At 37.3% G+C, this 25,236-nt stretch overlaps 1 protein-coding gene across 1 annotated transcript in view; it reads left to right on the top strand.

Annotated features, from left to right (window-relative positions):
- LOC104515767 (suppression of tumorigenicity 18 protein-like) overlaps positions 1 to 25,236 on the top strand; it is a gene marked incomplete at its 3' end in the record, with an annotated part of 48,966 nt that overhangs the window by 20,190 nt on the left and 3,540 nt on the right. The window contains exons 5-8 of the mRNA XM_010159867.1: positions 14,864 to 15,054; positions 19,266 to 20,063; positions 22,831 to 22,965; positions 24,689 to 24,779. Coding sequence (XP_010158169.1) covers positions 14,864 to 15,054; positions 19,266 to 20,063; positions 22,831 to 22,965; positions 24,689 to 24,779 — 1,215 coding nt within the window. The remainder of the gene's footprint in view (positions 1 to 14,863; positions 15,055 to 19,265; positions 20,064 to 22,830; positions 22,966 to 24,688; positions 24,780 to 25,236) is intronic.

Here is a 25,236-nt window from a genome sequence, read left to right as displayed (position 1 = left end):
ACACGCTACTGAGCTGCTTTCTTATCCACAGCAGGCATCTGAAGTATGTGGCTGTGGGTTCATCCATCTAGGGAATAGAAACATCATCATGTGATTTATTTGATCAATCAAAATGCCACTCTCTCTTAAGATAGGAGATGAAATATTTACAAGAAGTGATTTGCAGTGAAGACATACAATATTTTAAGGTTTTGTTTTCTAATAAAACTGAGGGAATTATAAGCTGCTTATAGTTATTACATGAACAGAAGTGGAGGCTAACTTTTTGGATAAATTATTCATGGTGAGTCACTCATTCAGCTCTACTGTGAACCTCATTTTTCTGTATGGCTTCAGTTTCCTGAGATTTAGTGCTTCTCCTTTTTCCTCTGTGCGTCCCTAATTTATGCACCAGAAGGATGCATTAATCCGAAGAGGCAGTCATCCAAAAATGAGGATGGTCCATGTGTTCCTAAGAAGAAAATGTTTGAAAAATAGAGGATGTGCAAGTTTCTGCAACATCAGGGAAGCTGTATTTTATGCATTATCAATTACTATAGCTTTTCCCAAGAAATTTCGCTTTTCCTTATGAAATATATTATGTTTTAGGAACCACTGTGTAACAGATTACTCTCTCTGTCAGAGGGGTGGACTAGCTCCATACAAAAACTTCAGTTTAAAATAGTGAGCTAAACAGCCAACAAAGCCATTATTCAGTCCTTAAGTTGCTATCTCTGTTTTCTGCAGTACCAAATTCCATATTGTAGATCTCTGCAGTCAAGTGACTGGCATACGAGTTAGGTGATCAACTTTTATGAATATATTTGTTTATGAAAAACTAGAAGAGGCTGGGTCTGCCTTTTGGATATGTAGGCTACAAACTGCATTGTCAGTACTTATACCCATATTATTGTGGAAAAACTGTTGAACATTCTTCAAGAAATAAAGACTGAAATAGTCTCTTGTGTTCCCTGGATGCAGATATTGGAACCACTGTCTTTTCTGACCAAGGTTCTAAATGGTGTGTTGGCTGAGAAATTTAAATCCATGCTTAATTAATTAGTCCTTTTTACCCTGGCTTATCCTATCTGACAAAGGACTTTTGCACTCCTTATTGAGTTTCTGTTACAAAGTGCCTTGGGATACTTCTACATGAAAGGCACTACATAAGCTTACATGCTCATATTGTATTGTCATTAGTTTCATAACATTGATTGGTTCTAGAGCATTTGTTAGCCTTTTCTTATTCTGCAAGTTGTGTTTCACAAAAGTAGACAATGAAATAAATGAAACACAAAACAGAGAGTCACAATCACAAATTAGATACAATAATGCATGAAAAATTCTTTATTCTAAATTTCAGGGATTACATTCTTGCTTAATGGAATTCAGTGCCAAAAAATTTATTATTTCAAGAAAGCCAACATTTCACTCAGAAATATGGTCAATAGTTCTGCTGTAATCCATTTTTTCCTGAGAAATAAGACCACCTTTCTGCATAAAAGGTATATTTTCAAAAAAAACCCCACCACCTTAAGGGTCAAGTTGGGTTTTAATTTTTTCTGTTTAGCAAAAGTAACTAAAAGTTCTCTTGCACACCATTAAGTTTTCAGAGGACAGTACTTTTCTTCCAGATACTGACCACCTATAGAAAACTTCTATTTAAGTGTCAAACTTGCACTGTCATCATGGAATTATATGGCTTAAGGAATCCCAAATTTCAATATCATGTAAAGAACTTTCTTTATACATCAATGCTATTACTACTGCTCTGTTATTATTTCAGATTTATAAGACTTTTTTAAAATAAACTGTATCTACTCTATATGCTGCAGTGTTGAAGCATAACATGCTAAACTTAATAAGTCCTTCAAACAGGACTGGTTCTCCTTCCAGTTTTACATATTTACGTATGAATACATGGTTTAATTTTTCATTTATCAATGTAGTGCTGTAGTGATTTCACTGATAGCTAGACTACCCACAGGAAGAGGTGAATCTTTTGTCACAATGCAAACATAGCAAAACCCCACAATATGTGGTAGAAGTGAGTGCTGAAGCCAGGAGATCTCTGTCCCATACATTCTAGTTTGAGTCTGACACCTTTCAGGCATAACATGTCTGTTGTATCCATCTTCAGCAAGAAACAGAAAGAAATGGTGTCCTCTTAGATGATTTAGTCATGGACCACTGAAAGGACCAGGACCTTCAGATGTGTTCAGGATTAGAATGAAAACCAAAGGGAAGTGAGGAATATTGGTGTGATGTATTCTCATTACTGTGTTCTATTTAACAGATGGGATACAGTACGATGAACCATCTGTAGGTTATGGAGTGGCATCTGGGTCAGACCAAGGAAGAGCAAATTGGATCGATCCAAGCATAGGATTACTAAAGCATAGATCAGTTTGTCTAAGTCCATATCTTATTAGAAAGGATAACTTTTCTGGGTTAGACATAGGTGTAACCAAGTTTTTCTGGCTTCTGTCTAATGATTAATGAAGACTCCACAAGGCACTGGTGTTTCAAGTCATGGAGAACAGTCCTGCTCTTTGGTGGGAATTGTTACACTTCCTCTTACCCTCTGTAGTGTTGGATCATTTCTTCAAAAGAACCATATCTTCAAAAGTAAGGGAAGTCACTTTTTACCTGGAACTCTTGTTCCAGATGTTGTGAGTCATTTTAGGTATTCAGATAAGTTGAACTGTTCAGTGTGAATGTATAAAGATATGAGTATCTTGGATGTTTTTAGCAGAGGGAGAAGTAATAGAGCAGAGCTCCCTGGATGAGTCTTGACAGAAGGAGTAACAGAACACTTCAGCCTTTGCTGCTGTCTCTTGATTAGGAGGGTGAGAAAGCAGAAGAGCAACCCTGCAGTCAATGGTATTGAAGTATTTCAGGTTTATGTGACTAAAATGTATTCCTTAACTTTACCAAAAAATGTTTAAGAGATATGTCAATATAATCAACAGTATGGACATCACACTAAAAACTATTTTGCTTACTGAAATAGTTAATACTTATTCTACAGTCCAGAAGTAATTACTTATTCTACAGTCCTGAATATTTTGCTTGTTTCCTCTAAGTACTAGTAAATTATATGTATCCAGTTATATCTGAACTCTAGTTTCAGACTAATTAAATGATGGTAGACAGGTTGATAGACAGAAGATAATTTGGGCTCTCAGGAGAAGTTCACAACATGAAAGACTGTGCAAATCTAGATGCATTTAAAAAGGAATCATTAATTGGTTACTCTTTTTGTGAGCTTCACAAAATAAGCAGTTTTTTTAGGAAGTATTTGTATGAAAAGAAAGCAGTAGTCTGGCAGATGACCTGAGAAAGAGGTGAAAGCAGTACTTAAATGGTGGAAGAAGTGGGCACAGGAAACAAAATCGAACAAAATGCTCAAAGATGTTCCTCAGTAAGAACTGAGATTGTGATTGATTTGTGTAGCTATTACCTTCACAGTAATATTATCCCATAGCACTGCTTAAAAGTGAGACAGAGATGGAGAAAGCTGTTTGCTCCTAGTCTGCATCTGGAAAAACTGCCAGGCTTGTCCTTTGGGCTTGGCTTCTGTTTCCACAGGAGTTAATTGTAGACTCAAGATCTTCTGGAAAGTGATGGGAGAAAGCACATTTCTCATAATCCTGAATAAACACATTTGGAATCGAACTGATGTGGATTCTTGCTTTTACTGGTGACTCATCTGTCTCCCACTGGCAGAGACTGTGGGACCTTCATGGTCCTTGATGTGCTCTGCTGAAGCAAAGTGTGTCCCTTAGTACAAATGGACTTAGTGGTAAAGGCTAAATGAAGATGGGTAATAGTTATATCTACTGCCAGGATATTCATCCTGATTTTGTGCTGACACATCTAGGCTTGACAGAAATTCTTTTTTTGCAATTGAAGGCTGCGTTTTGACAGCATATCGTCCCAGCTCTCCTCCCCAGTGTTTGCTATGATGGTGACAGGCTAGGACAGAGTTGTGCCAACTTGTCATTCAAATATTTCTCGATGATTCATCTAAATTAGGCATTTCACCTGAGAAAAAATTGTGTCACACTGTTTCTATTGGTAACTGATCTTCAGTTAAACAGTGGGCATTAATCTTAAGAGTACGTATTCTCAAGGTTTGGTAACAGAATGATGACTTAAGAATACCTACTGCTTGCTCTCTAACTTGGAAAAAGAACTTAATCCCCACCCTCGCCATTGTAGAAATTGGAACGGTTATGGGGCTTTGAAAACATTAACCTCTGCCTCTTACACCATGAATTCTGGTATAATCAAGACTGCCATGTTGTCATCAATCAGAATTTCTTATATTTCCAGTAAATCTTGTTCATTTCTTATTCTTTTCTGACAATACTGTTAGGTTCTTAAGGAATTCATGTTGATGTGCTAGTCAGTATTCTCAAAGGATCTGTGGAGATCTATGTCTTATGCTAAGGAAATAATGATTTTGTAATTGATGTTTGATAGAAAACATTGAACAGTCAAGCATAAACAAACATTGAACAATCAGTATATGCTGCAGTTTACTGTGAGGCAAAGGTAAATATATGCTGGTCACAGAACTAATAAAATAATAGTGCTGGAATTCACTTATCCTTATTATTACATCCTGTAGATCAACCATTCCCATCATAACTAATAAAACAAGCATTCATGCAAATTGTAATGACAATCAAATGTATAGGTCTGTCATGTCTAAGTTCCTCCCTTGTTTCCTCCTCCATCTTCCAGTCCCCCATTTAATTAATCATCAAACTGTGAAATCTACAGTGCTGTCATTCTTCCTTTCCCTTCAATCTGTGTCTCACTTCCCTCCACTTAGTATCTTAGAGCTCTGACTGAGTTGATGGACCTCAGGGTTTTTTTGCCTTTTTTGTAGTCCCACATGCTGTCATACTTCAGAAACATGTTGATCTTTCAGTATTGTTAAACTAATAAACAAGAAACAGTAAAGAAAAAACAAACAATCAAACAAACATAAAACAATCACAGAAAAAAATTAAAAATTCAAACATTTTCCACCTCAAGTTTTCTACTTTCAAACATTCAAGTGAACAGGTTAAGACTTGTATATATGTTGGGAACTGGTTATAGACAGCATTAAAAAAAGATTTTTTTCCCATTAAAGTTATATTCTTTGAATGTGATTATAGAAGGTAATAAATAAGAACTTCAAATCTTCCACTCTTAAAATCACTGTTTCTGTGAAGAGAAATAGTACCATACAGTTCTGGGTGACCACAAGTGATGACTTCAACATTTTGCAGGTAACTCTGAGGTTGACAGTTATTTGACTCAACTATTTAGTGGACTGCTTCTAAATAAACATTAAGATGGTTGAGATAGGAACTACATCTCATACTCCTTTTGAGACACCTGTGGTTGGAGTTGTTAATTACCATGAATCAGTTGTCTAATTTCTGTAGATATTGTTTCCTTTTGATCTATGCACTGTGACCTCTACCTTTTCCTCCTAGATTTATTTAGGATCTTTAAAAGTTGTATTTCATGTTCAGATTTCTATTTAATTTTCTTCACTTTCTACTTTATGCACAGTTGCTTTATAGGTTTTTATAGTTTTCTTCAGCACAAATCAATGTTACATGAGTTTCGAGCATACTATAGGCCTCTTAACATCTACTATGTTCATCTCTAGCCGATACCTTGAGTTTCAGTGTCTCTTTTCTCTTTGTTATTTTAGTTATAGAATTTTTATACTTAAAGCTTCCATTCAATATTAAAAAAAAAAAAAACACAATGATTAATTAGTTTCAATGTATGCTTTTCTGTATTAATTAGCTTTATAATACATGTCAAATCTTTAATTGTGGCTGCTAGACTGGCAGATACTTACTTGAAGGGTTTTTTTTCTACCTAGTATCTTGTGGCATGTTAGAATGTTCCTTGCCTTGAACTAAAATTTGTACGTTATTTAATGTATTACAGGAGATGTTGTCTTCCCCATCACAACTTCTGTGTTCATCAGCACACAGTAGATGTTATCCTCTCAAACCTACACAGAGGAATTTAGAGTTGCATATGCCTTCATGCCTTCTGCTGGGTGACAGAATGCATAAGAACGTTATAGCCCCAAATGGCTGTTTCCTCTTATGGCAGATCTTTTCTATGTAGATGAATGCAAGCCATACAGAAATTGAAATGCCAACCCGTGACTTCTGCCTCATATATATCAATCATGAGTTAAATATTATGGCTGGCTCAATTGCTCTGTTTGACTGATGTCAAGGGTGGATTCAGCCAAGCAAAAGCAAGCCGAAACAGACTGTGGGCAGCCTGGAGATAGCAAGGAAAGGAAAAGAATGCAGCCATGGGACCTCCTGCTACATTAAAGGGAGGTACTGGCTCCTGACAATGAATTGCTTACAGTCACAATGTCTGTTGCCACAAAACCCAAAAAAGCTTATATTCTTTTATGTCTTCTCTACCCAGACTGTAGTTACCAGTACGCTTTTTATTTGAGCATTTACTGGTGTTAGGAGGCTACGCACTCATGTGCAAGGCTTTCTGGATGCAAAGGTTGTGTGGATGATCTGTAGATTTGCCTAGAAACTTAATCCATTCTAAGCCAAATTCTTGGCTTGGTTCCCACTGGAATTTGTTGACCTACTGAACCTGGACAGATTGAGTGAGTAAATGAAAAAAAGGCTAGGCAGGCTGCGTTCGGCCTAGCTCTTGGGCATTCATTCATATTACTGAGTTTAAGAACTTCTTGAGCCCCATACAATAAAAATTAAGTTTCCTCCAAACTGGTTTGCTAGAAGTAATTTATCTGTTAGAAAAAGATACAAATATACAACACTAATCACATGGAGTTCTTGATCTATGAGCTATAGAATGACACCCTGAAGAAGTCAGCCATTTCATTAACATAGCATTTCAATTAGAGGGTTCTTGTGCATTATTTTTTATATTATCTAGAGATCCTTATGACCCCACAAGCTTGTAAACTGAAAACCAGGAAACCAGAGAAAATAATTTAATCTGTGTTGTCCTTCTCTGAGTTGCCTTTCCTGTGGGAAGGATGCTGCTAAAATACTAAGCTAGAGTTAAATAAAAAAATAAAAGCAGGTTTAAAAAAAAAAAAAAGCCATTTCATGAGCCAATTGCAGCCTGAAATTGCTGTTCTTTAGCCTCAGGCATCACAGTGAGCTTGAGGAATGGGTAGATTTCACCAAAACTGCATGCCTTTTCCTATGTTATTACTGACTTACCATTGCTCCACTCTTTTTACGTGCTTCTTTTTATTTGCTCAGTCATTTCACAGTCCAGTTGTTCTTTTTGGTCAGGTGGCCTATAACATTTAGTTTACTGTCTGAAACATCTCCAAGCCCTGTACATAATGACTCAACACCATTACCCATATCTCCCCAGCCTCTTCTTATGGGGGCTAATAAATCCTCTTTCACCAACAAGGTTATGGCAGCTCCTTTGCTTTTCTTACATGTCTTTTAAAATAAAATATATCTTTTAATATTATGTTCCAGCCAGCTTTCAGTTGTGACACCATATTTTCTCCACATTATTATCTGTCCAGTTCTGTTCCTTTTTTCCTAGCCAAACCGTTCATTTGTGTATATAGACAGGCACTTTAATACCCCAAGTTACTGAGCTTATTTTGCCCTATGTTAGTGTTCATAAATATAAATTTCCCTTTTATCTTTCTTCCCATCTATACCCTATGTGCATTCCTTTCTTCTTGGTTCAGCCCTGGACTGAACTTCTCACAACTCAGACATTTCAGAAAAAGTGCATTGCCTGTGTATGGCAATAAACTTTTCTAATTGTAGAAGGCCCTTTATCCCTGGAACGCATGCACAGGAAAAGCCCCTGTCCCTTTCAACAAAGCAACTTGTAAGCCAAGTGCACAGGTTTGTTAGAAAGGGGTGAAAGGCATTTTTTGTATTGTGTCTGATGTTAAAAACTGAGAAACAGCCATTTTCTTTAGTTATCATTGGAGTAAGTCATGCTAGTTCTGAATTTCTATTATAGCTAATTCACTGGGTCTAAATGGTGACAATTTCTTCTGACACATTTCATTGGTTTCAGTTCTTCCACTTTTAATGTTTAAAATTGTTAATGGAAGGAAATGGCTTTTATCTGGTGAATTCCCTCCCAAAAAAATTTTCAGGAATTCCCAGATGGGGCTATTTTCCAGATTATTTTTCATCACCTAGGCTGAATCAGTGAAATACAACACACTCATTCATGAAGTACAAATGCACATTGTCTAAAAGAGGCTCAGCTTACTTTACAAAATACAAGAAAACATTAATGTCAGTAGCTCTGACTCCAGATTAGCAATCAAGGCAAATACATACTTAGGTTTTTATCAGTGATGATAAAAACTTGGTAGTCCTTTTGAGGTCTAGCCCACAAAATTTAATCTGTAAATACTCACATCAGAATTTTGTTAACGAATGGTCTTTTTTAATATTTTCACATAAAGCCATAATTTTTAATTGGTGTAATGTTTAAAAATATTTTAATACTTACAAGAATTATTTAAAAGAATTGGCAATAAACCTCTTTTTTTTTTTCTAGCTTAACTCAGTCTTAGACTTTCAATAAACTGTAGCTCAGCCCTTGAATACAATTTTTCCAGTTGCACAGTCTTACTCATTGAAGTTCCTCAGCTCCAGTGAAGTTGCCACCTATAACTTGTAAAGCAAGCTGTTGCTTCTGGACATCTGCAATTTCCCCACACCTGACAATTCACGAATCTTTCTCACTTTAAATTTTTTAGATGGGTAAAATGGTAATTTCATTTAACGCGTGTTCCAGTGTGTACTACTATTCAGGGAGAAATTTGTGGACATATATTTCAGGATGGAGCATCAGAATACAGTTGTAGAAATCCTGAGAATGTACGTAGTCCATACAGCAGACAAGACAGAAGGTATTGTAAAACTTACAAATCTTTCTAAGAATGAGTGTTGAAGGATACAGAGATGTGGTGAAGGCACTAGAGACTCCTCTTGATCTGCTATTCTCACTGATGAAAAGCATCTCATCACTCACCATCCTACAAACAAACAAACAAACCCATGAGATTGATCAAGAAACCCTTATTTAATAAACAAGCCATTATCTTTATGTCTTTTGAGAGACTTTGCTTAGCTTGGCACCTAGCACATATACGGATTTTAGAATGGAATGCAGTAAATGGAAATACAGTTTAGTTGTCATTTTTCCAAGGGCATAAACCTTGTAAATTTTATATTCCAGTCTCCATGGTCAGAAGTGACGTAATTTACTTTCTTCCTTTAGCAAACATTCTTCTCTCTCTATGTATAGAATATATGACTAATCTGTGTCTCATAAAAGTAGTTTGTATCTAGTTTTCTGTATCTAAGTTTTGTATTTGCATGTAGTCAGAATATGTGCATTCTTTTATATTCAGTAATTTCATTACATTGGAAACACCACCCTATTGCTTACATGCAAAGTAGTTCTTGCAGACCTGAATGATGCTGTGGATTTTGGCTGTCTGTGGAGACTCCAGTTTCTGGCTATGAGGAGACAGTGTGTTAATACCATCATTATGTCCTCACTTTTAGAGCAACCTGAGCTGAGAACACTTTCACTCTCACTTTCACGGAGCTATAAAATGTATGGGCACTCTTTGCAAACAGGGAGGGTTAGTTACAGAAACTGAAATTAAATCTGACAGTCTTAACCTGAAGACAAAGTAAACAATGGAGTCATAGTTACTCTCCACCTCCCTCCCCAACCACTGTTGTTCATCTGAAGTTGCTGTAAAGCACAGCACTCATTTGCATTTTCAGCTGTAGTGATCAGACTAACAGTGCTTTCTTTCTTTGGACTATGACATTCCAGCTCCTTGCATGAATCTCTGGCATTCATGGTTGATGTAGATAAGATCAATGTCATTTCAATGGATGTGTGATCTATCTTAGGAGCATATCATCGACTTTCTGTGTCCAGTGCTAGCAATTTCTCCTGTTCATCAGCTTATGAGGAGCTCAGTATTTTTGTGTGATTTTTGAAGATCAGATACTTTGGCTGTAACCTAAAAGTTTGGAAGCCAATGTGCTAGAGAATTAGAAAGAATCCAGCTCATCTTTCTTAGGGAACAAGCAGACATAGGGGAGGACTTAGATGAAGAGATATTCAGAATTTTTGTTCCATTTAGATACCTCTGATTCAGTAGAATCTTGAAATTCTTAGAAGAAAGCTCAGCCATGACAGACATCTGTAACTGCTGCACCTGTGCATGGCAAGTGTTCCTGAGTCTTTGAATGCCAACTATTCCCTTCTGTAAGAAAAATGAAGTATTTGACTTACACAGTGTCCTATGGCACCTGCAAGTTTGTGAACAAAACCTGATCAAGCCTGCCTAAAGCAGCAGGACACATCTTTACTCAGTATGATTAAGGAGTAGTTAGGCTAACCTTCTCCTTTCAGCTACTGGCATGAAGTTAAATGGTTCTGCAGATCAGAAGATAATGTCTCCTTTAATTGTAATTCAACAGTCTAACACTTACTTTCGTAATAGTTATGTGATCATTCAAGAGGTAATTCAGGCTAAGAATTTAAAATTATTTTTTCCACAAATTAAAATGTTCCACCAATTATTCTTACACAAACTCACTTGAGGAGTGAACTCCTTAAATAGCATTAGACAATAAATGTAGGTACCTTGCTATTCAAAGACATTTATTTTCTCTCTTGAAGCTAAGGAGTGTACATGAGATACAGTGCGTCCTGTTCTTATTATTTTACATGGCATCCATTACAGACATTAGTAAACACCAGTTGTCAGGCTGAAGATACCCCTGGGTTTACCCACTATGGCAATTCTTCACACTGTTATCATGCTTTATCAATCTGGAAGCTGCTGTGAAGAAGAAAATAAAATTCCCCAGAGATCTGGAAGTCTTGCCAACAGATTAACAAAAAAACCCACCCTTGCTGGCTACAAATTGGTTAAAGGTCAGTTTAAAGGCTTGACAAACACATCACTTAGATGAACCAATTACAAAAGAAGACGAGCATGACAATTTTTAGCAGTAGGAAAAGCTGCAAGTGGGTAGGACTGCTTAAAACCTCTCTCTTTCTTCTGAGGCATTTCTTTGTAGTAAGGAAGCCAATGCACTGTTCTGCTTGTATACTACCAGTGTCTGTCCACACCATCCAAGGTATATTCTGAACAGAAATAAAGAAAAGAGGACTTAGTAAAAAAAATTTAAAAAAAAAAGTGAAATACATATGAAAGGTTTATCATGGGGTTTTTTTTCCAGACATTAAACCAGGTCTTACATGTTTTAGATTTTAACCTCTTGGCTCACACTATGATAACTGGCACAAGACTAGTTTTGGTAACTGAAGCACTGGCTAACAAAAAATGACTAAAAATCTGCTCATTCTAGACAGTACTAAAATGATTTATTATTCATAAAATGTAAGTACAGTTAAATTGGGAAAAAAACCATGTATTGTTTTTGAGCTCATAACAAAAAGAGCTTCTCCTGTTTTATGAGCCTCAGATTACCAAATAACCTTGACAGTTGAATCAGTGTTCCATGACAACAAGCAGGCCATTGATAAATAGCAACAAAACTATTAGACGTTGACTTTATGAGATGAGTAATAGAGAAGCTAAATTATAGGTTTATCATTTGACAAACTACAGCTTGACAAATATGTGCTAACCTACATGTGTCTGTGTGTGAATGTACATAAGCAAAAGAGAGAAATAGCAACTTTTTAAGACAAAGGTGGAATTGACATGTCATTAATGTTATAAAGGCACAAATATATTCTTTTCATAGTAGCTAAATTCCCAGTGTCCATTATCAAATACTTAACAAATCATGTGTAAGCACTTGAAAAAGCTACCACTTTTAAAAGTTGTTTCTGGTTTTATTCTCATCTTTACATTTAAGCACTGTAAGGTAGAAAAGGGGAATTGCTGGTACATGGTAGATCTTTAATCTGGCTCTTGCGAACTAGTAGAACCCAGTTAAAACTGAAACCCAGCAGTTAAAAAGTCACTGAGTGTATTCTGCTGAAGCTGAAAACTCTCTTCCCAGCCCATGGAGAGTAATTTTGCACTTCCTAGCAAAAAAGCAAAAACTATGTTTTGTCATCTTCCTGTAATCAGAGTGGAAGGCATCAGGGCTGACTTTACGACAAGTTAAATGTAATGTATTCACTACTTTTAAAATTATGCGAACCATAAAGGAAATCTGGGTGAGTGGCCGCTTGTGTACAGAAAAAGATACAATAAAGACAAGCTAATATATGAGTCTTTCATAAGGGAGAAGCTTTCTAACGTGAGTAATGTTCCTCCAGGCAGATTTGTGGGCCTCCTGTCCTGACACTGATGCAGCAGCGTTTGATTTACTGCTGTAAACTGTGGTAGTCGCAGTAGTTACAGTCAAGTGGGTTTCTTGTGCTCTCATTTCCCAGAGCAGATCTGCAGGTGGCAGGTGGCAGCAGTAGCCTCGCACTGATCTTTTCTGTGATCTGCTGACATCTGAGTTTGGCTATCCTTCACAGTTGGAGTGAAACACTGTGTTTAATAGCTGTTGTCCCAGCCCACACTGATGTTTTTATAACATTATGTCACTAGAAAAAGATTCTACTTAGCAAGAATATAGCAATCATCTTACCATCTTAACATGTTTTTCCTTAATTTAAGGGGAAGATGCACACTTGTCAGACAAATTACAGCATTAAAGCTGAAGAGTTAGATGAAGTTCTGTAACCTGTGTTGCACAGGAGGGCATACTACATGATCTAATTGGATTGTCTGTTCTAAAAATCTATTAATTATACTTTTGTAAGAAACAGCTGTATCTTCGTCAAAGGGGAATTAAACACTAGAAATTCATCTTGTCTTAAACACTCACTGTAGCTACTAGTGGTAAACTTAGAACTTGTCAAATAAAATCAAAGATCAAAAGCAAACCTAATGAAGGTTTTGGTTGATAAAAACAGTTGCACGTGAAGGGTTTTCAAGCATTTGTCATTTATTCAATTTTCCTAAAACAACATGAATTTTATGAATGACTGTTCACTAATACAAATTAAGAAATTCTTGATTGTATTTTCTTAGAAATAAATTATATATATTTGTCCCCACTACATTCATCCCTGATGTCTGTTATGCAGGCATCATTTCCAAGGGGACGCTTATACCATTGTAATTCTGACCTTTAGTATGATATTCATGTTATTCTTTATGCATAAACAGAGAAATAGTGGAGAAGCTATAATATATTCAACTACAGCAGGTGCTTGGTGTCTAGTATTCCTGATGCCCATAGCATTTTAGCTTTCAGAAGATCAAGAATATCTACTGTATTTAAGATGCATATGGTAGAATTTAACATTCTCCCTAAAATAAAGATCTTTCTATTTCCATGTCCTTCATGTTTGCAATGACGGATTGCCAAAAAGGTGCTTAGCCAAAAATGGGTATTTTTTTTTTAACAAAAAGCTCAAGTTAGTCATATGCTTTCATCCAAAACAATCAGAACCTGAGCCAATTTAGTGCACATAAGATACCTTGGAAGGATTAATTTATGCTGTTGAGCTTGTAATATGTTTAACCAATAGGAGTTCTCTGCATACATGGATTTTTTTGTAAATCTTGCAGCTAAGTCAGTGAGCCAAATGCAAAATCCAACACCTAAGGGCATCGTGTAGATTTGTAATGAACCCTGGGGTTGCCTGAGGTCGAGAAACCGTTGAGTGGATTACACAGATTCATATATGTAGTTTTTTCATCTCTGACAGATATAATGTGAGCATTATTATTTGTACTACACAAATTTCTTAGAGTACTGTCTGTGAGAGAACAATGAAATCATGCCAAATCACTTACACAAAAAGGTATTAAAAAAAGGGAGTTGAAGGTTCAGGCCTCTTCAGTGAGGTGTCCTGTGGTGTAACACCTATATGCCATATAAATTAGCTGCACGGCAGCAAAGGCTCTGCTAAATATCTGTAGAAGTAAATTAATATGCAGATCAGTAAGTGTATCTTATAGCAGCTGAAAGAAGTATATCAAATCTGCTAAAAATCTTCCTCTTTAAATACTGCCCACTCCTCTCATGTCGGTCCTGTGAAAGGCATCTAGACTGGGCAAGGCCTTTCCCAGGGGATGGCCCACCCTTGCAGATCTAGTTTTAAGTGGGATGAATTACCCTCTGGAGGAGCCTTTTTTCCAAAGTCTGTACAGATATCTGAGAAGAGTTTAAGCCAGACATATGTGGCTGGAGTTGATGAAATGAAACCAGTGTTTGGGACTGATGTTGAAAGAGGGACCCATCTTACAAAATTTCTGAAAGTACATTGAGTTTCACACATTTTGTGTTGAACTCAAGGTGTGTGACTGGTTATCCATACTGATGTGAATGTAATGGATCCAGAAGCTCAGGACGTTGTAATATAACTGGTAGTGTATTTTTGCCCTTAGCTGTTTCTCTGGATTTCAATACAGACTACAACTTTGTTCATTCTTTCCTGGGTGTATTTATATTACTGCAGAGCAGGGCTTAGATTCACATATGATTACTTAGGATTATGTTTGGTTATGGGGTTTTTGGTTTTGTCTTCCTCCTTGTTCCCTTTCCCCCAGCAGATTTTGGCATCAGTCAAAAGAAATGGCAATTGTCCATGTCGTGAACTTCAAGTACATGAGCTAAAATTAAATATCCATTAAACATAACTTGCTGAAACTGCAAGCGAATTAATATTTTGTTAGACCTCACTTTTACACTTAGAATTAAACTAGCGGATGATGATACTTTGAATCAAATTATCTCTCACTTCTCACACTTTTTTCTCTGTCACTGGTGATTGATCATTACAGTGCCTACAAATGCTCCATGGCTAAGAAGAGAAAAGCCGAAGAACAGGTATCAGGCGTTCCCGTCAACAAAAGGAAGTCCCTGTTAATGAAACCTCGCCACTACAGTCCCAGCTTGGAATGCAAAGAAGAAAATGAAGACAGGACTGATTTACAGGAAGAGATCAGTGTCCTTGAAAGCATCTCAACTCCAGGTAGTCACGCAGTGAGTCTGCGCTTGAACCTGAATTCCGCAGGAAGGGAGATACAAAGCAGTATTTAAAAAAAAAAAAAAAAAGCAGAATATGTTTGACTTCTAACAGAGTTGGAATGATGCATTTCTTTCTGGGTTTAACCAACACCTTGCCAATTATTTTGCGCAATAACTCCTCCTGGGATCTAGTAAGTGATTTGTAGGTTCACACAGAGAGACAACTGCTGCAGCAGATCAGATATGGAGCAGCATCTGCTTCTCCACTAGCTCTGTCAAAGACCAAGGTTAAGCCCACCACTGAGAAAAACACATTTATGAAGAGCAGATTTTTAGTGGAATATATAGAGCTCTTAGGAAAAAAAAAATTAAAAAACACTTGGCAAAACATTGTTGACTTTAATATTTAGCAAAGTGATTTCATGCATGTGACTGCTACGTGTCCTGTTTAACACGACTATTAGACTCAGTGCTTTTATACTTGTTATTCCAACTCTGCAAAGCCAAACTTCTCCAACAATTTATAGAAACTTCTACAATGTGTATGCTGCAAAATATGGAAGAGGATATAGCTACACTGTTTTTATTGCTTTTTCTTTGTAATATATAAGTATTCAAGATAAACAAAAATAGCAAACTAAATTGGCTGTCACATATTTGTTTAAAAAATCCTGCACAAATTATTAATCAGGCAAGAAGATATCAATACAATACATCCTACCTTTGCTTTAAAGAGAAGAGTCGTCATAAGATAGCAAAGGTCAAGATAAAGCAATATGTGATCTGTCCCTGAGAAATTAATAATCATAGATATTAAGAAAACAGAATGAACTTAAATTACACTTATTTGCTGGTTGCTACAGGAGTTTAAAGGTGATTTATTTTCCACTTAGTTTCTTGTACCAACTTCTCAAATATTTTGGAAGGACAGAATGCTATATAACCTCATCTGGCTCCCTCTCCCACAAACAGCCCATAGAACCTGGGCTGTTCTATGATTCTATGATCAACTGAGATTAGAAATTTATGTCTTTATCCACTGCAAATGGACTTTCCTTAAAACAAAACCCTCAAGTTTTATACATATGAATACTATAAAACAAATAAAAGAAGGCGGCTGCCTTTCAGATTAAGGAGTCAAATCCTTGTTCTTCCAAAATCAGTGGAGGTCTTTGTGTCACTTCTATATGGCAAAGGTTTCAGCCAGTTGCCACTTGTGTTTTAGGAAGAGTCTCTTCAGAGTTCTACATCCCATTCATGTGAAAGCCAAAAAGAGAGCTACCTCTTCAAACAGAACATTAACCAGTTTAATTAATATGCTCAGTGTCTCTGTCTTTTGGGTGACTTGACTAAGCTAAATTCATAAAGAAAAAAGCTCCACAGTACCACAATTCCAAGTGCCTGTCCAGCCTGCAAGGAGTATTTCCATCTCTAACACCAGAAATCTGAAGGGAAGCTGTTTGAGTAAGAGTTCTGCTGGGGTTCTGTTTGGGTTTTGGCTTTTTTTTTTTTTTTTTAGATATATAGATTTTACCTGATTTTTTCTTGTATTGATTCAGCCTGGTTCCTGGCCACCTAGAGCTTCCCTCAATAATGTGTTTTTCTTTCCCTTGTGCCTGTACCTTGCACAACTTGAAGGACTTGCTGAAGGGAAACCACTATGATGAGTGTAAAAGTAGAATATGTGCCATATACAGAGAAACCTAAGTTATGTAACTGGTTCTTTTTTTAAAAAATGGGCAAGTGTTGGGCCAGATCCATTGATATAAATATAGGAAAACCTTATTTGTACCTAGCCCTTCAGTCAAAAGGAAAAAGCCACCTTATTTCAAAAATATTTATTTGATACCAGTGAGATTGCTCACAACGTGCTTTTGTCAGTGATAAGACAACCTGTCCTTTTTGCATTAATTTTGCCAGCTGCAAAAGAAATTCGATCTAAAGCATGCAGCTGGTCTGGGTATGTAGGTTTATTTGTAAATTCTTAATGCTCATTTTGTTATGAACTCATGATTCTTGTCAGTTGATGAGTTAATGCTTCAGTTCATGGATTGATGCAACTGTAAACTAAGCTGAGTTTTCATTATTTTTAAGGTAAATTTACAGCCTGTGAAAGTGAAAAGCAAAGCTGGGACAGGTGAACCATTAAGACTGGTTCAACAACATTTTGTTTAATATCACATTTAAAAGTTGCTGACTATTTAAGGAGCAAAAATCTGTTATTGTACATTTATATTATTTTTCACACAGAAAAATAACTGTTACTGTTATCAGATTTTGTTTTGTTCTGAAGGGTGGAAGATTTGTTTTAAAACTAGAACTTTTTGAAATGACCCACTGATGGGATTGTGTTATTTTCCAAATGGCAGAAGAGCATATAATAAAAACTCATTTGACTAAAGTTGGTTATAGAGCCAAATCATCATTCTTACTTGCTGAGATGTGAAAAGACAGCAGACTTCTTTATTCAGAATACTGCAATGCGTGTGGTACTAGACCAGCTGCTAAAAAGTTACACTAAGGTTTACAGACATTTTTTTTAAACACAACTTTATGCACACAGTGCACAAGGCCACCCCTCCCTGCATGAGTCCAATTTTCTGAAGAAGAATAAGAATTAATCAATATTTTCTTTTAACATATAACAAACAGTTGAACCAAACAATTATGTAAACTGGAAATGACCCAAAATGCTAACAGTTTGGCAGCAGTAAAGTGAAATGCATTGTGGTGCACATGTGCATTTTTGTCCCCCTTTTCCCCTCCACAATAATCTGCACTTAATAGGAATATTTTAAACTATGTAGCTAAGCAACAGAGGTAATTGTTGCTTTCTAGAGCTTTTGTTAGGCACTCTAACACAGCCCAAATATGCATAATTAGGTATAATGTCTATAAATCATTATTGTACACATGTGGGTAGTTAAGTGGATTGAGAGAATAGTTCAATGAATTGGACATATTCACTGAAAATGCTTTTTATTTGTTTTCTGTAGTTCATAATACTTTAAAATTATCATAACCCTTTACACTTTCTCTTAATAGCTCACTGTGTTATTGAGAGAAACTTCATTTGCATTTTAGACTATGCTTAATTTATTATTTAAACCTGGAGTTCTTCTGATTCAGTAGAGGACAGACACATCTTATGAAATAGTCTGTGCTTGTTTATTCATCCTCCTTTCTAGGAAGTAAAATGTTAAATTTTTCAGTTTATGTTGAATAGATCCCAACAAAAGAATGTACCCTATAATCAGCATTATTGAAGGGGCTAGTGTTGTGACTAAATTCTTCCCTTCATCCAAAAATGCTTTTAGTTACTATGGCAATATTTACTTGATCCTGGCAAACCAGTGTCGATTTTAGAGAGATAATTACCAGAAAGGAAGATGATGGAGATGTATTTTTGAGTGTCCTTGTCAGAGGAAATGTTTTTAAAAAATTAAATGAGATACAAAAGACATATTGTCTTCCACACTGACAACCTCTCCTACATGCAGCCTCTATTACCTGCTGGCTGCTGCTTTTCTTCTGAAGAAAGATGTTTATAAAGACAGGATGCACTTCAGTGGTGTCTTTAACAAGTCCTTTATGAGTCTGTACATAACAACCATTTCTGTTTGCCTGTGCATGACCTGATCTATCACTTAATTGTGGCAATTGCAATGGTGACCACAAGCTTGCCCTTTGTGAAGTGTGGAGGTTTTTTCCATCAAGGTCTTTCAGGGGATCTAGGGTGACTGGAAAAGTAATTAGGGTCTATTTTGAGTAGATATTTGGGAATCTTAAATGAAAGAAAAGTGAAAATAGAGCAGAGGAATTTTAAAATATGTGTGCCTGCATATATACATATATGTATATATGAGCATATTATATTAATTGTGTATATATATGAAGTATCTACTTATATATGTCACATTATATTCATATGAATGTATATGGATGTGTGTGTGTTTTCTAAGATAATATATGTCTTCACCATTAGTGAAAAATGGCAACATATTTATTTCTCATATAGCTTTGGAGCTATAATATAGACATAATCTTAGAAGGGCTTTTCCTGATGCTACAAGGAGTCATTTCAATCACAGCCTTAGTGAATTCAATCATTTCAGACTAAAAGAAGATTGGTAAGTAAATATCTTGATATCACTTCTACAAGATACAAAAAGCAGTTATTCTTAAATATTTTTCTCTTGCTATTTTTTCATGCAGAGGAAAGCGCTCCAAAATCATCTGAGGAAACCCCTCATCCAGGTGTGCATGAAAATTCCAGTCAAAGAAAAGATAACTACTCTAGCTATCAAGACTCTGTGCCCAAATCTTTGATGAACATGGGAAAATTATCAAAAGATGCACCCAGTCAAACAGTGGCAGAAAATCTAAATGACAGAGGCATTCAATCCTTAAAAACAGAAAGCGATGATGCTGATGAATGTTACATGATTAATCCAGCTGAAGGAAAGGAAAAGACTGTTATTTCTGATCCAAAATACTGTTCATCTGAGGAAAATGAAACTAACTCTGAAATTATGGACAATGAGTGGGACAGCTCCTCAAATTTCTCAGAAGAAACCAGTGTAAAGCCCCATGTAACTCAGAAGTATATTGTAGAGTGTAATCAACCTAGCATACTGGAAGTTCCAGAAATTAAGAAGGAAGAGGTAGAATTTGGCCCTTGTGAAACACTTTGTGACTCAGACACAGAGCTAAAAGCACCACAGGAGTCTCACCCAGATCCTTTTGAGAAGAGAATTGAAAATTCCTTCCCTGAAAGTGAAGAAGACGACAACGAGTGCCTGTCAGAAACCACAGAAGTGTCGGTTGAGCTGGACAAAACAAAAGGGAATTTGAGTTTACTAGAACAAGCAATCGCTCTGCAGGCAGAGCAGGGGCATGTGTTTCACAGCACCTACAAGGAACTGGATAGGTTTCTTCTGGAGCATCTAGCAGGGGAAAGGAGGCAAACCAAAGTTATTGACGTTGGTGGGAGACAGATATTTAGCAACAAACGTAAGGAAGTATTTTTGGCTCTTCTTAATGGCTTAAGCGCTTATCCTGTGACTGATAGAGGATTCTGAGCTGGGTTGTATAGCAACAGTAAAGAATCTGGAATTTAGCTGGTAATTTTGTTAATTATGTACTTTTACACTAGTGCCTTACATCTAACCAGGTTAAATGCTAGGTACTTGGCTTCCTGCCAAACCGCTATGTGAAATGATCGGTAATGGCTACTAAAAGGGCTTTGTCACTGGCACTGACACTTCTTCTCCTCCTTTTCCTCCTAGTCCACCTCCTTCTCCATAGGGCGCTAATACGTACCTCCTAAATTTCAGCAGCCAAGAGAGAAGGCATTAAAACAGTGCTTAAGGAATGGTTAGGGTGAAGAGTTGGCATCTTCCAAACATACCACCTAATTCCTAAGCCATGTGTTTTCTCAGCTTAGTCTACTTCATGTATCAGCATTACATTTTGCTAGAGCCAGCACTTCTGAGCCAGGAAAGCACAAGCCGTGCTCTTCTGCCTCATTCACCATCAGCAAAATTACCAATAAGTTCCAAAATCTTTATTGTTTCTGATGGTTTGTAGCATCCTACAAAGCTGTAGGAACATTGTTCCATTTTTGGTACTTAATCAGGCTTCCAGAAGTGGAGATTTAAAAGACTGTGGTTTGATTTGTAAACTGGGCTGTCTTGTATACAGCTCCTCATTTGAGGGCAATAATACAACAAGAGATGTCATTTTATAAGCACACTCCCTACTGTAGTAAGTAACAATATATTTATCCGTCCTTTGATGTTTCCTTTTGGGCTTCCAAATATACAAAGGTCACCCCAGTATTGCTGCAATTTCTGCTACTCATCAATGTTTTGCTTCAGTATTTCTAATGCAACTTCAGAGTAGTCCCTGTGGACATTGCAACTATTGCAGTAGTTTAGTTGTCTGAAGCACTGAGTGTATCAAATAACTGACAAGTTTTTTTAGGAGTTGTAACTATAAACGTTGCAACTATTCCTGTAGTATTTGGTAAGAATATGCATGCATTTCATTTTTCTGTCTCAAGCAGTCTTTTCACTGGCATGTCTTAAGCTGTGCATGCAAGGTATTTGTCTATCTCCTTGCTAAACTACATGAATCTTTATTTGCTCAGATGACTATGGTATATGCAGGAATTTTGCAGATCCCTTTTCTTATCCCGAGACCAGCTGTGTTCACCAGGTTCACATTGGAGTCAATGTGACTTTCTCATAGCACACATAGGAAGGAGCAGTGATGGTAAGCATGGCAGAATTTGGCCCTTCCTGATTTGCCTCATATTATTAGCTGTAGTTTGCAGGTGAGTTCAGAGGTAACACTTATAGAGGAACAAACTAGGCTTTGTTTAGGTTGTATAAACACCATGTGATTTTAGTCAATGCAGTATTAGACATATAATTTTTTCACATTACATAATTAACTGGTTTTTATTTCTGAAAAATCCACCATCATATCCATTAGCTCTTCATTTTCTTTCTTGGATGCTACATCAGAAAAAAGGCTGAAATATATATTTTCCCATCTTTTCAACAACGAACCTTTCCAATTAGTAGGGGGGAAATTAAATCCTATTTTAGAGTCTGTATTTTCTGTCCACTATTGCAGCACTGTCTATTTTCAGTGATTCTGAGAAGCATGTGGGCTCCTGTTGATGGTCAAACTATTTTCTTTGGTCCTTTTTTTTTTTTTTTTTTAGCCTAAAGTCTTGCCAGGAAGTTTAACCCTCAGCTGTCCCTGGCGATCTTGTCCCTGAGCACGTCCTACCTCGCGGTCCAACACAACGAGCTGGAAGGAGGCTGCTCCCTGTGCTGGCTGCAGCTGTTTGCTCCCTCAGCACCGAATGCTGTTGGCAGCCAATCACAGATGGAGCTAAAACCATCCTCAGCAATTTATGCGGCCACTTCCTCCAGATTTCTCACAAGAGAATTTCTGGACCAGAATTCATTCCCTTCTCGCCCAGACTTTTGATCCTGCATTGGAAATCAAATAAAGGCTTTCTGACCAGTGCTTCTTGCACAATTCTAGGTGCTTGAAACAAAAATTGGGAATGCACTGCGGCCATTACAGAGTGGTAGCTGTGGGGCTGGGCTGAGACCTCGCCTTTGAAAGGGTATCGGCTGCTCCATGTTTTCACTGTCATTGTGGGCTGCTCCACAAAGCGGCATTGCCATGTGTACCAGAGGGAGCTGCTTGCCTTGCCTCTCAAATGTAAAGTGGCATGTATTCAGTTTCCTAACAAAGAACCTACAGCCTAGAGATCTGCGATATTTAAGGAATGGCTTCTGGTTGAAATGCTTTTTGTTTGTTTGTTTATTTGTTTCACACCTCAGCTTTTATTTGGTCATCCCAGCTTCCTGGAGTCTGACATTAACAGAGTAAAAGATTATTTCTGCTTTTTTATTTATTCCTTTATAGATCTTGCTGTTGGCTGATGCTGCCAGTTTTCTGGCTTATTGATTGTGGCTTCTGTCCTGTTTGAGGCTCTGAATGGAATAAATGACACTGCAATCCTAAAGCTATATAGTTTAGCACATAAATGGCATATTGGGAGGAGGGACCCATTGTTTAAAGGACACAGTGTGAAAACCTAAACTCATGCTTAAATCGCATACGTCTCTGTTAAAAGTTTGTGTAGGAATTACATCTGAAGTACAAAATAGGGAGTATCATGCTGCTAGGATCACTCAGCTGAGTGCAGACAGGGGCTAAAACCAAACAAAATCCGTATCTGATTTCTCTGCAGATTCACCCAGGCCTGAAAAGAGGGAAACCAAATGTCCTATACCAGGATGTGATGGCACAGGGCACGTGACTGGGCTGTACCCTCACCACCGCAGTCTCTCAGGCTGTCCACATAAAGTTAGAGTGCCACTAGAAAGTGAGTATCATCACCCTGCAGTCCAGAATAACAACTGGATCTGGCCCGGCATTGTGGAAAGGAAACCCACTTTTTCTGGGTATGACTGCAGAATGAGGCTGAGAGAGGAGCCATTGCAACTTCTTTTCCCTCCAGCTCTTAGTCAGAATCCTACTTCCCACACTTGTGAAGCTCAAGTACTCCTTCGCAGTAGCATTACAACCAGCAGTAGGCTGCTCAGGTGGCCTGGGAAGAATAAGATCAGAGCCAAACTATCCCCATGCTGCCAGCAGACCTGCACATTGTAGTCTTGTTATCTTCAAGATCTTGCTTGCCCCATGCCTTTGCTAAGGCATGCAGCACAGAAATCACCTGCTTGTTTCAGGTCTGTGACCTGATTTGCCGCAATCACACACCAAGACTGCTGGTTTTCATTGCCAATAACTGAGAGGCCTGGGCATGCTTATTCAGAGATGTTTCCCGTGTGCCCCCTTCCATGGAGCTCAAAAAGGTTACTTCCATCGGTACATCCCAGCGTTGGTCCACAGCACGTCCCTCTTGTGCTAACCCTTTTACGCCTAGTCTAGCCTGAATTTCTCTGCTTATTTCTAACTGTGAGGATCTGATTACATTGGTTTGTGTGTGTGTGCAGTCTGGCAATATGATGCAATGAAATGCTGCATAATAAGCCAAAACCTAATGTGAAACTATTCGTTTAAACAATCTAGTTAGTCAGATTGTTTTTTGTGGTGGCACGCATAACAACAAATTAAAAGGATACTTGTACTTTACCAACGTCCTGTTCCCAACTGTAGCTCTCCCTTTTTTAAAATCTGGTGCTAAACCATATTTATGGAAACATCTGCTGAATTAAGCATGCTGTTGCATTTGGAAGGCCTTAGCAACATTAACTTTCTAAAAAGTTAAAATTAACAAGTTCGTGTTAATTGTCACACTTCCAATCATCTGTGTTCTGTCCTGGTGGGGGGGGGGAAAAAAAAAAGTAATTTGTTTTCTGACAGAATAAACCAGTTGATGGAACAGTCAGCTTTTTCGAAGCACTGTGCACCCAGAGGAGTAATGAAGTCATAAGGGCAGACATACAAAGACATATTCTGTTTTACACAGACATACATCTCAATCTCAGATGAACGGCATTAAAGGGCATAAGAAACATACATACAAGAGGTTGTGACCACTGATGAGAGCATAAACCGCTGCTTGGGAGCATGACCAATTGGCCTAAGGTAGTTTCAGCACAGATCAGATGATTAGAAGGTATCAGGGTTCAAAGGGGGCATACTCAGATCAGGTCATCCTATTCAGGTGCAAGGCATAAAAGCTTCCTGTACCTGAGAGCTTGCCCTCCCTGCAACAGGGAGGGATTGCAGTTATCCTTAGCACAGCTCTGTGGCCCAGGGCTCCCCTATCATCCTCCTTTTCTAGTCAACTGTTAGTGATATATGAACCAGAGAGCAAAGGGCTTCATGATGTAATGTCCTTGCTAACCTCTCCCTTTATTCTTCTGAAGACCCTAGAAACAATAGTGTGGGAAGCCACGCTACAACTACATAGGGATAAACTGGCCTTCCTTTATTGTAGATACTATGTTTTTCCTTTTCTGTTGTGGTTAAAATGTGACAGAATTGAGAATCAGTTTGAAGAAGAAATGTTCATATTTCTAAATATATGTATTTTTAATTGATGTATGTTATCAGGAAATTTTGTTCTTATTCCTGTTTAGTTCTTGCCATGCATGAAAATGTTTTAAAGTGCCCCACCCCAGGATGCACTGGAAGAGGACATGTCAACAGCAATCGCAACACACACAGAAGGTATATCAGAAAAGTTTTTATCCATGTAAAATCTAACGTACTCAGGAGTAAATTGATGGGCACATCTTAGAATTAGACATTATGCACTACACTGCAGAATGGCTATGAACTGCAAGGGTAGCCTGTATTATTTATAACCAAATACTTGTGTTTAATTTCATTATATGAAAGATGGCTGCAGTGCTGGGGTTGGCAAATTCTGCTAGTCTTTTTCAAAGATGAGATTTAAAACTACACCTTCATTACAGTCTTCACAGTGAAATACTATATTGAGTAGAAATGAACAAACACGTTCTTATTGCTACAATTGGAAAACCCAGCAGAAACCAAAGACTTTTTACACGACATACATGGTAGTCTATGGCAGGAACTTTCCATCAAGGAACATTCCCTTTGAGCAAAACAGGAAATTTTAAGAGGAATACTTTAGAATCCCTGTAAAAACTAACTCAATTTA

The sequence above is a fragment of the Eurypyga helias genome, unplaced genomic scaffold (genome assembly GCF_000690775.1).
Source record: "Eurypyga helias isolate BGI_N326 unplaced genomic scaffold, ASM69077v1 scaffold35279, whole genome shotgun sequence".
Taxonomy (NCBI): Eukaryota; Metazoa; Chordata; class Aves; order Eurypygiformes; family Eurypygidae; genus Eurypyga; species Eurypyga helias.
Note: the sequence above shows the minus strand (reverse complement) of the source record. Positions and strands in the feature narration are given on the sequence as shown.